This window comes from Zingiber officinale, chromosome 5B (assembly GCF_018446385.1).
Source record: "Zingiber officinale cultivar Zhangliang chromosome 5B, Zo_v1.1, whole genome shotgun sequence".
In the NCBI taxonomy this organism is placed as follows: domain Eukaryota; kingdom Viridiplantae; phylum Streptophyta; class Magnoliopsida; order Zingiberales; family Zingiberaceae; genus Zingiber; species Zingiber officinale.
This window is the reverse complement of record NC_055995.1, coordinates 94,917,718-94,930,458: the sequence shown is the minus strand read 5'-3', so window position 1 is coordinate 94,930,458 and position 12,741 is coordinate 94,917,718. Positions and strand designations below refer to the sequence as shown.

Genomic DNA, 12,741 nt, shown 5'->3' with positions numbered 1-12,741 from the left:
GTCATTTTAGGGACGATGAAAGAAGTAACTTCACAGAAACTAAAATAAAATTCCAGGCAGTAAATAAACACGGTCAACCTGAGATACCAAAACATACTGTCAAAATGCAATTTTATTTTCAGATCGAGTAGTTATAACATTGGAATAATTGACTCTAACTAAGATTTTCATTTGCAATCACACTCAGTAAAGAACAGAGAAACAACAACACAACACAAGGCAATAGAAACCTACAATAACCAGCGACGTGACCGACAAATGGCAGGTTAAAAAGTGTTTCTTCATCATGCTTCAGTCTTTACGTTTATATCTGGAAAGAGCGAGATTTTGAAAGCTTTTCTTGGCTGTTTTGAATGAGCAAACCCAGAGCAGAATGATTTCATGAACGAATCGATGAGAAGAATTTGTAAAACCGCCAGTATAAATATAAGGTTTCTCAATTTTGAGGACGTTGGACAATTCCATTTTCAGTCAAGTATTCCACAAATTCATCTATCAAATAGGGCCAAGCACCTTCTTCATCATAGTTGGAGAGTTGAAGATCAATAGTCTGAAAGAGGACACATCAAAAGTTAGGCATCAGGACATATAATTAACTTATGATTACATTAAAACTAATAGAACCACCCATACGGTAAAAAGTAAGAACTAATCGATAGTTGATTCATTTGACAGAACCAATCTGAATGACCCCTGATAGTAATAGGATGGGCACAGCAGGGACCTTCTGTTATGAACCATCTGCTGGAGTGATATTGACTTTTATGTGTTGCAATGAGAAGCTTGCAAGAACATAATAAACAACTCCGCAGAAAAAGATAGATTTAAACATGACATTCTATAATTATCCACAAATTTTGAATACTGCAATTAGTTTCACTCGTCAAAAGTGAATGGGGTATAATAGTATTGGGATGTTTCGATTTGATCAAGTCTGCATTTACTGCCTACTGTAACATGAATGTACCAATGCACTTCCTTGGTTTAAAATATGTTCGGAATTCCTCAAGTCCCAAACATAAATACCCATGGAAAATACAAAACTTCAATATTCATGATTAAAATGGCAAACATTTATAAAAAGACTGTTTATGCCTTCCACAGAAATTTAAATTAGAATATGAACTCAATAAGAGACAAATATCTAATGGAACTCCATATACACTTCAAAGAAAATCAAGATAAAATACTGATCACTGCAAGCATCATACTAAAATATGCACACACACAATTAAGAATTACATGTCTGAATGAAAATTACAAGTACTTGCATACCTTAGCAAATTCCAGCAACTGAGACCAAGTATCCCTTGATATTGCTTTGTTATGTTTTAGCTGATAATGAAAATTGAAAAAAAAAAAAAAAAAAAGAATAAACAAAACAGCCATGCACTCGATATATGATGAACAAACTGTTATTTATGAAGATCAGCATTATAAAAGTGTTGGTAGAGGCATAAAGGAAAACTGAATCAGTAAAATGTCTGCAAAGAACATCTTCAGTAAAACTGACGCAGAACCAAAACAACCATTTATTGTGGTATTTGCAAATGAAAATGAACAAAAAAAAACATCTTTAGTGGAATGCCACAGAAGTTTTAGTATATTACATGGTGAGCTTTACTACCACAATCACAGAATTACAAAACCAACCAACCAACCAAAAAGGTTAATCTTCTAAAAGCAATGACACGAAACTTCTACATTTCCATTTATTAAATAGATAAATATTTACAAGATTCACCACTTTGAATTACTAGCCTAATCACATACAAACCCAAAATAGAAATACTGTACTTCCAATCATTCTTAATTTTGTTAATTCTATACGTATATTCAAAATAATAACAAAATCAAAAAATAATTATGATGGTTTTCATGAATAATGAAAATGAAGATGGAGGAGCAATCATAAACATCTCATGAAGGTTAACTAATAAGAGAAGTCAAACTACATTCCTATTGTTTGAATTATGTTAGGGAAATGCTTTCTTAACAAATTCAAGGTGCTACAATATAATCCTGACCTTTTGGTAATTCTATAACAATATAGCCTCACAAGTATTAAACAAGAGAATAAAATTGTGAGATTTTCATCAACACTTTTAGCGCTTTCTGCTAGTGTTAAAAATTAGATTCAAAGGATGACCTGTCTTTCCTATGCTTCATCAGTTTACTTATTTTTGGAAATAATTTTAACTTAAAGTTCAAATATCAAACAAACAAAAAAAACGTGAAAATTCATCCATGCCTCTGATGTAACCAATGATCATTTAGTACACTGAATCATACTCTTAACATGTATGTCAAACCATATTATGCTAAATGTTGAGTAGTCTAATTCATCCCTGATGACAGTTTCATACCTGTAAGAATTGGCACCAATGATCAACTAAAGGCCAATGCCATTCTGCAAATAGCAACTGCCACATGCCAATAGCTGTCTCTAGTGCTAACGATTTTTGTCCCTGCAAAAGAATAGAACAAAGAACACCCTTACTCTCAACAACTTGCACAATCAAATTATAAAATGGCCTCCTCATACACGATGGATAAAATAAGAGAAATTATAGTAAGATGGAAGGATATTATGTTGCAAAAGGAACTACGGTGGAATTTTTTGACAGTATTGTTGATCATTACTGTTATCAACTTTAATTTTTAAACTTGTTTTTCTATTTTGTAGATGGCTTAGTTTTAATTTGCAACAGGCCCTTAATTTATTATCTTTAGTTTCCTAACTTGTTTTTATACTATGTAACAATCTAAAAAGTTGAGCACCTTTAATAAACAGGCTCAGGTTTATAACGTCATCATTTGCTGAGATGTATTAAACGCATATCTTGTTACTATGTACCTTAAATGAGTTTATATACAATAGTTAGGGCATTTGTATTTCCTTTTTAACTTAGAATCAAATATTGCGATCAAAATGTATATTATTCAATGACTACAATGAGATTGCAAAAAGTAATCTAGTTTATAAGTTTCATAGTTGCGTGATTTTGAAAATCATGCTAAACATGAACCACTTACCCTGTATCAGCCAATTCAAGAGATATCTAGGACCTATCACATTCTTAACATCTGATTGATTCTTTTCACCTAATCTAGGGGAGGTGGGATTTTTACAAGCTCATCCTGAAGTAGTATCCATAAGTGATTTTTAAAGCCCTCACGAGCTAACTAGGAGTGTCAAAAATAAACCCGACCTAAGTCAACCTGAAAAAAAAATCAGATTCGGGTTGGAAAATTTCGAGTTCGGGTTGGAGGGTTTCGGATTGGAAATTTTCAGGTCGGGTTCGGGTTGATCCGAATTTAGGATTTAGTGGATTTTTTGGAGTTCAATCAAATTTTATTTTGAAAATTAAGATGCTTTTATCTATATTAATATCAATGTTAGTATGATAATGATGGAGTATTGAGATAAAAGTAAAGAATTATAGGGAAAATAGTAAAAAAACAAAAGTCATTTTGAATCGGGTTTTTCAAGTCGGGTTCAGGTTCGTTTAGGGATTTCGAGTTGAATTTGGGTTCAGGTCGAGTTGAGATTTAAAACAAAAAATCGACCCAATCCGAATCTGACTTGACCCACCCGAATTGACACCCCTAAAGCTAGCTGAGGTGGTCCATGGACGGTGGTTTGCACATTGAGCACGCGAGGTCGAACCTCGTGGCTCTGCACCCTGGAAAACTCATCCATCTAGGTCCTCAGTTACCATGATTTACCTCTGTGATGGTACTGGGAAGGGCTGCCAAGCATGTTGGGGTGAGCAAATCGCCTTTTTTTGCACACAAGTGATTTTTAGAAGAAAAAAATATATGTTAAATTCACAAACTAATGGATCCACGAAAATGTTAGTGAAACATACAAAAATGCACATAGATTACCACCTTGATAATGAATAACTAAGTAATCAAATGCATGAGTACGACTTAAATCCCACATGGAATTTACTTGCTCTTTGTCCTTCAAATGACTTGGGAAACAACTTTCAAACAAAGTGAACCAGTCCCACAAACTGTAGAAGTTCTTTTCTACATGCACTATAGTTGTTTAAATGACTCATACATATCATAATATTCATACCGTATTGATTCAATTTATCCAATGAAAAGATACACAATTCACAGTTCACATAATATTTCTATTGCATCCCTAACAGAAGATTATGAAGAATAAACTTGGCCATGAAATACAAGTTAATAGCAAGTCATCAATAATGGAGCCATAATATTTGATGGGCATATACAAACATGTTAACCAATGCCCCTATTAGTAGAGATTGGGCATACCTTTTCTTTAGCCCAGCCAAATGAGAAGTTGTATATCTCTCGAAATCTTTCTAAAAGAAAGAGAGGCAAGAAAATGTCTATTAGAAAGCATAGATAACTATTTTTGTTTTTCATTAAATAAGAAAAACTATGAACTTTCAACATGACAAGAAACCAAATATTATTGTAAATAACTTGTGATATGTGAAATGGAATAGAATAAAAAATACTAACGATCATCTCTTAGCTCACTACGCATGTATGACAACTTCTCACGAAACTTTTCAATTGTATCTATCCTGCATCAATCAGTTCTAGCGTCAGCACAGCTACAAACCATCATTCACACAACTAATCAGCAGAACAAAGGTTACCCAAGTGATTGTAATCCACCAATGAATTCTTGCCGTGAAAATTCACACATTGTGGCAGCCTTCATGTGCCAAGATACAACTAACTGCATAACAGTATTAAATACAAACAATTGTAATATACAAGATGCAATATGAAATCAAACCTTTAGGTTAGTAATATTCAAGATGCCACAAGGTTAGTTGAACATAAATGGGGAATCAAATAAATCTTAAGAGAATCACAGCAAGATAGTAGAACTGATTGCCAGAGTTGGTGGTCTTTTTCTGAATACAGATGATAGACATATAGAGATAGAGCAGTGAGGGTAACTTAATGAAGAAGGAAAAAAAGGACATACAGGCCTGAGCACAAAATGTAGAGTGCACATTAGATGAGAATTCACCAATAACTTGCTCAGATCCATAAGCTATTAAATTCCATGTTTTCATTCAAACAAAAGAAATGGAAGGTATTCCATGTGTTTTTGACTGCTAATTTTCTAAGAGTTGGAGATAAATGATTCATGTTTGTGCTGGAATTTATATTAAAACTCCTAATGAGGTTCCAGCATATTGCATCTTATCCCTCCTTTGGTTAGCACTTAAATGAATTTGAAGGTTATGGAAGATTTTATGTTTATTATTTTTCAAACTACATGTTTGAGCTAATTCTTGCATTGAATAAATATAATTAATTTAATCAAGCTTATTGAGAATATAATATAAAATTAAGCTTATTAGGAATATAAATACATAAATTGGTCAATTTCCAAAATGCTTTTGGGGTAAGTGATTAACCAATCAATTTTAACATAATTCAAGAGCAAAAGATCCATGGTTTACATTCTATCTCCTGGGTTTGGCCCAAGCAAATGAAGCATACACACCCACAAAGAAATGGGAGTACTGCGAATGTAAGTATATAAATTGTTCTATTTTGTAAAAATTATAACTTCTAGAATAAATGCTTAACCAATCAACTTTTAACAAATCTCAATATCAAGTTGTTGTAAAAAAATCACATACTAGAAAATTTTGAACTTGTAAATGAAAGCAATTCAACAAATCTTTCAACCTATAAACAACCTGAAACTCGACCACAAAGTGCTTCTAGATAAAGGAGTCCAATTCCAGCTAAACCGTAATATCTGAAGCATTTTCAACTTTCTAAAAAGTACTTATTATCATCAATTAAATTGACTTGAAAAGATAGGGTCACATAAACCTCCCATGGACAATTAGACTCAAGTATCAGGTTTAGCATCAAAAACCATTTGCACCAGATGTGCTGTTAAAATTTCTGGTCTAGTCATCTGACAAGGAAAAGCTAGGGCTGAGCATCTCACTATTATCCCAGTCGGGTGCTACCTAAGTGAATGCTTTATAAGTTAATCTACAGTCGCATAACAACAGAAATTTCACTCTCCTACACAAAGAACATCATGGGCTCTCAACTCTTGATATCCATGAGAAACAAGAAATAGAAAGCACGTGTACTTAACCAGAAACAACATTCTCAGTAATATCAGGAAAAAATTCCTGTGGACAATTCCTTGTCCTGTGCATCGACACAATCTACAGATTACAACCTACAGGCTACGGAAGCATTGCAAGTCAACATTGCATCCTACCTAAGCAGGGGGCAATGCACCTTTCTGATATTGCAACCAACCACAGAAAAATGACCTCTCTGAGATATAAGGTTGAAGCCAGAAAGGTATGAAATTGGACGCATTGTTACCAACAACAGAAATATAACGTCACTGAGATATAAGGTTCAAACCAGAAAGGTATGAGTTGGATGAAATTGGACACATTGGACAATTTACTTCATACCTAGTATTATGTCTGCTTATTGATTTCTAGTTAGATTTGATTCTACCAGTATACATGCATGTGAATATGACTCACTGAATATTTCAGATTTTATAAGCAGAGGATGATGTTCACTTCCTCTTTCTAGTTTTTGTTTTCTTCTTTGTTGATTCCTTGTTTGCTTGTTCTTTTGGTTTTCTGAAGTGCTTTTCTAAAAAAAATGCATTTGCTTGTAGCGTCTTACTGTTTTTTGTCCATCTAGTTTGTTTTTTTCCTCATTTTTCTGGTTGTTACTCCATTTTTGCTTCTGATTTCTTGTCTTCTAGTTTAAGCTATATGCCTTACAGTGCAAATACAAAAAAGGACCACTTAAAAATGAACTGAAGAAACACATAAATCAGTTTAGAATCTAAATATGATTTTTTTTATTCCTCTTTTACTATAGCCAATTCATGTAATCAAGTTTGCTTGAATCTCAATCATCATCAAGCAAAACTCAATTTGTTTGTGGACATATACAGAGATGTTATGAACATTTTAAGAAAGTAAATGTCCCGTCATAAAAAGTGTCACAAAACCAGCATTGTAGTTGACAACATAACATGAACATGCAAGAAAAGAAAGTGAAAATATTTGCAGTTGGGGCAATCTCTCTTACAACTACAAATATCTCAATAAAGTCTAAGAAAATATAATCATGAACATTCCAACATTTGGATGCACCAACATCAAGATATGTCCTAGAGTCCAGACTCATGCTCACAGGACCATAACATCTTATTCACTGTTGCAACCATCATGGCAAAGCATGAAAAAAATTCCACTAAAAAAGCAATCAAATAATAAGGAAAACTTGACAACTCCTAATTTAAGAATTGAAACATGGAAAATAGACAAAGATGTTAGTTTATTAATCAAAAAGAAATGAGAGAGAAAAACAAGCTATTAACTCCTAAGCAATTGATAGATCACTGGACACAAAAAAAACTTAAAAGACTAATGGAAAAAAATTCATTACTCAAATTCAATATCAGAAGGCAAAATGTTCTTCTGCGTCATAAATACACTCACCATAACAATATCTTGAGGATCCACCTGCAACAACCAGGACTATGTTACTAGCCATATGAAGAAGATAATTTTAAAAGATTAGCAGTCCAAATGAATTGCTAGCAAGATAAACTGACAGAGGAAGCTAAAAACAGAGTTTGTAAATATGAGATATAATTTATACCTCACGAAATGTTAAACTTAATTTATTCTCAGGAGCAAATTAACATGATTGAGTTACAATGCAAGTTTCATGAAAACCAATAAATTGAATAAATAAAATGAAAGAAAATTTTCAACATCAATAAAAAAATATTCACAGTTGTAATATTTTTCTTTAATCACTGAGGATGTAGGTTATCAAGAAAACAGCCCAATCAACAAAAACTGTTACAACACAGCCACAACCTAGTTCAGTATACTATGAAAAAAAATAGAATGGATAAATAGCCATCCGCCCCAAAAAACATGAAGTAGAAAATATTTATTTGTGGTCAATAAGCATCACGGTTACAATTCATCAATTGTCTTATCACCATCAAATCAATGTCAAAATCCCAGTCAAAGATAGTAAAGTTCAGGAAGAATGACCAGAAGCCACTTCAAAATCACTGACAATTTACTGATGCACAAAAACAGCATGAACTAGTACATATGACAAACACCTTAACCAAATCTTACTTGCAAATCAGTGCAAAGAAGAGAAATCCCATCAACCACTATCATATCAACATATGGATCTGCAACAAATAAACAACTTCTTAACAGGAACAACCAATTTGCAAAATGAGATAGTATGATAGTATAATGGATGAATAATGATTCATGTGTGCATTCTGATGTTAGTTATTTTTCCTGAGATGAATACTACAATATATCCTTGGGATCAATCAATTTTGAGGAAAAATAACTGTTGGTTCTGCTGCTGAAAAACTAGCTTAAATCTAGAAAATAACTGTTAGTTCTACTGCTGAATAACTAAGATTGTTGAATGTTTTTATCTGCACAAATCAACAAATAAGGAGATTGTTCTCCAAGGATAGTGAATTATGGCCACAAGTACAGGCACTAATAACAATGATAATGAAATCAACAACTGCAACTTTTATGGTTGGATTCACATAACTTTAATTCTTTGGGATCTCTTAAACAGATTAACCATGTAGCACATATTTTGTATCTAATGAAGTTTACCTTAATTCTCTTACCGCTCTTGGCATTAAGTAATACTTTACATCCCCATCCACCAAGTCACATATTGGCAATTCCGATAGTGAAGGTTGCACTCTCTCCCCTTATATTTTCAGCTTATGCTTGGAAAGATTATGATAGGTAATAAAGCATCAACAACCGTCTAACTAATAAAGGGATGTCAAGCTTGGCTGATCTAAGCCAAAGCTCACTCATCTTCTTTTTGCAAATGACATCAATTTTCCTAGCGAAGCATCTAGCAAGCAAATAAAATTAGTTATGAAAACCATGGACTGGTTTTCCGGGGCATCAGAGGAGAGGGTGTACCAATAAAGTTTATAATCTTCTTCCCTAAGAATGTCTTGAAAGACACAAAAACTGAGATATCTAGGCTTGCAGGTGATCTCAAGGAAACGAAGTAGCTAGGTAGGTACTTGGGTTTCAAGCTCATCCATGGGAGAAGACCTAAACATCAAAACCAAGACAAAGTTGACAGTCAAAACTAAGCTTTTGGGCTGGACAGCTAGTTGTTTGCCCATGGCAAGGAGGATCACTTTGGCCCAAACGGCGACCATGACCATTTTGACTTACACGACAAATGTAAGTAAAATCCTTACACAACCATGTAAACTAGAGAAGCTAACTAGAGACTTCATATGGGGTGACAAAGCTCAAGAGAAGAAGGAACACATAATTAGTTGGGAAAAGATCACAAAACCAAAAGATGAAGGCAGATCGAGTTTGAGGAAATTAGAGGATCACAACACAGCTTTAATAGGGAAGTTGTCCTTTAACAGGTTGGCAAATCCAAATGATCTATGGTTGCAAATGATAAAGCATGGGAGATCACGAGCCCCACAAGCTTTTAAAGGAAAGGTCGTTGATTCAGACATCTGGAAAGCAGTGTGTAGGACATGGAAAGAAGTGGAGAACAACATATGGTTGCAAGTGGGCGACCGGAACAATACTAGATTTTGAGCAGACTATTGGCTGCTGCATGGGATTCCTTAGACTTCTTATCACTAAAACATCTTACTCGGGGAAAACAACAATCTGAGAGTGACGATATGCAGGATGAGGAAAGAAACTTGAAGTGGAAAGAATTTCTAAATAGACTCCTGGCAGGCACGCCTCAAGTTGATATCCAAGATGCTTAATCAAACAAGAAAAGAATGGTCAAGCATATGTCCAGGAGTTACATATTTTAGCAATCTACTTCTGCTCTCATATTGCAGATGCCTTGTAGTTTTATTTGGAAAACCAGAACATAGCAGTTGAGTTATAAACGAAAAAAATTATATGAAATTAACACAAATGAGCTGGTTAAAATGCTTTCACAACACAAACAAAAGCTATCAAAGAAAAAACTAGCCTTTGTATCTATTATAGAGATCTTCAAGATGTCTTGTATCAGTGGCAGTTCTAATATGTGGTTGGCTGTAAAACATGTCAAAAGCCCCCTCCAAATGCCAATCACTTGCCTTCAAAGCCTGAAGAGCAGCTTTCTCACTGCAAAATGGGCAAAATTAAGCTTGTAGAAGTTAAAATATTAAACTATAAGACATATCATAAAGGGAGAAAGGGATACTATAGATATATGAAAAGTGCCTAAAACTTCCGTTCCGAGTATAAAAATTATTGTATAAAACAAAATTCATTGAATTGAAAAAGAATGCCAACATGAGCTATTTAAGTAATAGCTACATTCCAGGAGGAATCTCAACTTGAATTAACACAGAGCATGTATTAAGAATTCTGTAAATGGCTTCATATCATATTAAATACAATATATTCTTTAATTAATGGAATGGAAATTTTAAATCATGATTGTTTTTCTCAGGAAACAAGCATGAAGTTTCATTCTGAGCGCACATCAAAGTATGGAACATTGCTAGAAAGGAGAAATAATTGCACAGTGACATATCATCGATCTGTATGAAGGAGATTCTGAGAGGAAAAAATATCCAACAAAGTGTGTGAGGCGGCTAGGAAGGGCAATGAGCAACTTCTTCAGAATACCCCAGTTTCCAAGGTGACATAGAAATTGGTATGAACCATTGTTCCAACTTCTTCAGGATACCCCAGTTTCCAAGGTGACAATAGAAATTGGTATGAACCATTGTTCCTGCTTCTTCCTCTTCCATCAATGCTTCTTCCACTTTTCCCCCTATACCACCTAGTGACAAACCAGTACAGACACAAATAGTCTCATCTGGGATTGGAATCAATTTACCAGTATTTAAACCAGGGATGGATGAATATATATTGTTTTGCAGTTGCTCTTTATGAAAATATGAAAAGCTGACCTAAATATGCAATATTCATGATTAGTTTCAGCAACAACAGCAACAGCTGTTTGAGTTAACGAGACACAAATGTGCAGCACATTGTTCATAGCAAACAGTAAAGTATAGCTTAAATTGGATGAAGGGATCAATCAAAAAAAAAAAAAAAAATCAAAGGTGTAATAGCCAAAAATTGTATCGCAAAATGGATAATTGTAAACCACAAGTAACTGAAAGAACATGATCACGCAATGTTATAGAAGAAAGGGCTCTGCTCCATGGGTCCTCTGCCATGGAATTATAAGTGAGAAATAATGAAATATCCCCATTCAAAGTACCAGTAGTTAATTCTTTTTCTTTTGTCCATGTTCATCTTCACACTAGTAATCGTGTTTGAATGAATCACAACGTCTATTTTTTAGGTTAACGCACTCTAAGGAAATATCAACCAAGGGAAATTGGAGAGAAGACAAATGCTTTTCATTTTAAACCACAACCTTCTAGTCCACAGCACACAATAGTTTGATGGATCCATTCATTGAATGGAAAGTCAACGCTAACTACAACCTAACACGCAACCCTCACCTTTTTCATCTGGGCTTGGGACCGGCATTGGCGCGTTTAAACTTCTAGTCCACAACAAAAATTAAAATTGAAGTAAATTGGTAGTATGAACAAAGAACAGAACTCTTAAAGAATTTAAAGATCAAGATGAGTATCATTAGAACGAATATTACTTGGTTCCAGTTATAGCCATGAACTGTTGAACTTTATCCCTGTGTCCTCTTCCCAACTTGTGCTGTTGAAGTTCAGAATTATGGACTTATTTAATCAATGAGAAGCAATTTAAATTTCAAGACTATAATTGATTTACAAATGCCACAAGCTCAAAAGCACCAAAAGCAACAGAAATTGTCCACGACACCAGCAACATCAAGTTCAGCATCTGCCAACTTGATTTATTTCACAAGGAGAATAGATGAAACTAAAACAGGCAAGTTTCATTCTTTCTGGTTAACTACTTACCCAAAGTCATGAAAACATTTTAGTTATCACTAATTACAACAGTAAAATTTATCAATTACTAAAAAAAAAAATATGCAGCGACGAAAGAAAAAAAAAGACCTTTAAATTTTCCGAGATAGAGAAACTTATTACTATCCTTGAGGTACTAATAAAAAGTACGAATCTGCCTGTCTACTCTATGCTTGCCCTGATTATTCAAACAATACGAATTCCAATCAATTTCCAGAATCAACAAATTTGATAGTATCATAAGTCGATATACACCTCGAACAAATTTGATACTTAATGAGAAAAAAAACTACTTTGAAATCCCCAGAAGACGACATGAGAGCAGCGATGAAAGAATAGGAACAAAATTGACCGAAAAAAAAACTCGACCTTAAAAAAGAGGCCAAAAAATGGGGACAGGTAATCAGAAACCATGAGAAAGAACCGAATACTGCGCCTAGTATGAGAAAAACTAAAAAGGAGATCCTGACCATTTTTAAACGGCGAGCAGAACCCTAACTCCTGCTTTTTTTTATTTTATCGAGGTGGAATCAACGGAAAGAGAGGCTTCGAAGAGAGGAACGCTAGGGCTTCGTCGGAGACTGTCCTTTCTCGTCTCCCTTTCCTCTCTCCTTCCGCCGTCTCCTTCCTCTTCGTCCCTTTTGCCTTTTCGCACTCGCGCCTCTCTCTCTCTCTCACAGCCGGAGCTGGTGACGGGTACAAGAAGGAAGTATAGCGATCGGTATAACATAAAAGGA

At 34.3% G+C, this 12,741-nt stretch overlaps 1 protein-coding gene across 3 annotated transcripts; it reads right to left on the bottom strand.

The window, feature by feature from the left end:
- Positions 1–94: 94 nt before the first annotated feature.
- Positions 95–12,713, bottom strand: LOC121985054 (DCN1-like protein 2). Of its 3 annotated transcripts, XM_042538305.1 has the most exons (12): positions 12,475–12,713; positions 11,707–11,768; positions 11,555–11,595; positions 10,057–10,193; positions 8,175–8,233; positions 7,515–7,538; positions 4,650–4,732; positions 4,510–4,574; positions 4,297–4,346; positions 2,367–2,468; positions 1,276–1,335; positions 95–550 (listed from the first exon to the last, which is right to left on the bottom strand). In XM_042538305.1, exons 4-12 carry the CDS (start codon positions 10,130–10,132, stop codon positions 437–439), a joined length of 633 nt encoding a protein of 210 aa, XP_042394239.1. In that variant the 5' UTR covers positions 10,133–10,193; positions 11,555–11,595; positions 11,707–11,768; positions 12,475–12,713; the 3' UTR covers positions 95–436. The 3 variants fall into 3 exon arrangements, with proteins under 3 accessions (XP_042394239.1, XP_042394238.1, XP_042394240.1); XM_042538304.1 differs by lacking the exon at positions 11,555–11,595; XM_042538306.1 differs by lacking the exon at positions 12,475–12,713 and having other exon boundaries at positions 11,555–11,598.
- Positions 12,714–12,741: the final 28 nt, after the last annotated feature.

Coding starts and splice junctions, on each gene's coding strand:
- LOC121985054 (XM_042538304.1), bottom strand. Junction 10,194..11,706: donor ATGGCTATAACTGGAACCAA/GTAATATTCGTT, acceptor CCCATTTTGCAG/TGAGAAAGCTGCTCTTCAGG. Junction 8,234..10,056: donor TCTCTATAATAGATACAAAG/GCTAGTTTTTTC, acceptor TATTTGTTGCAG/ATCCATATGTTGATATGATA.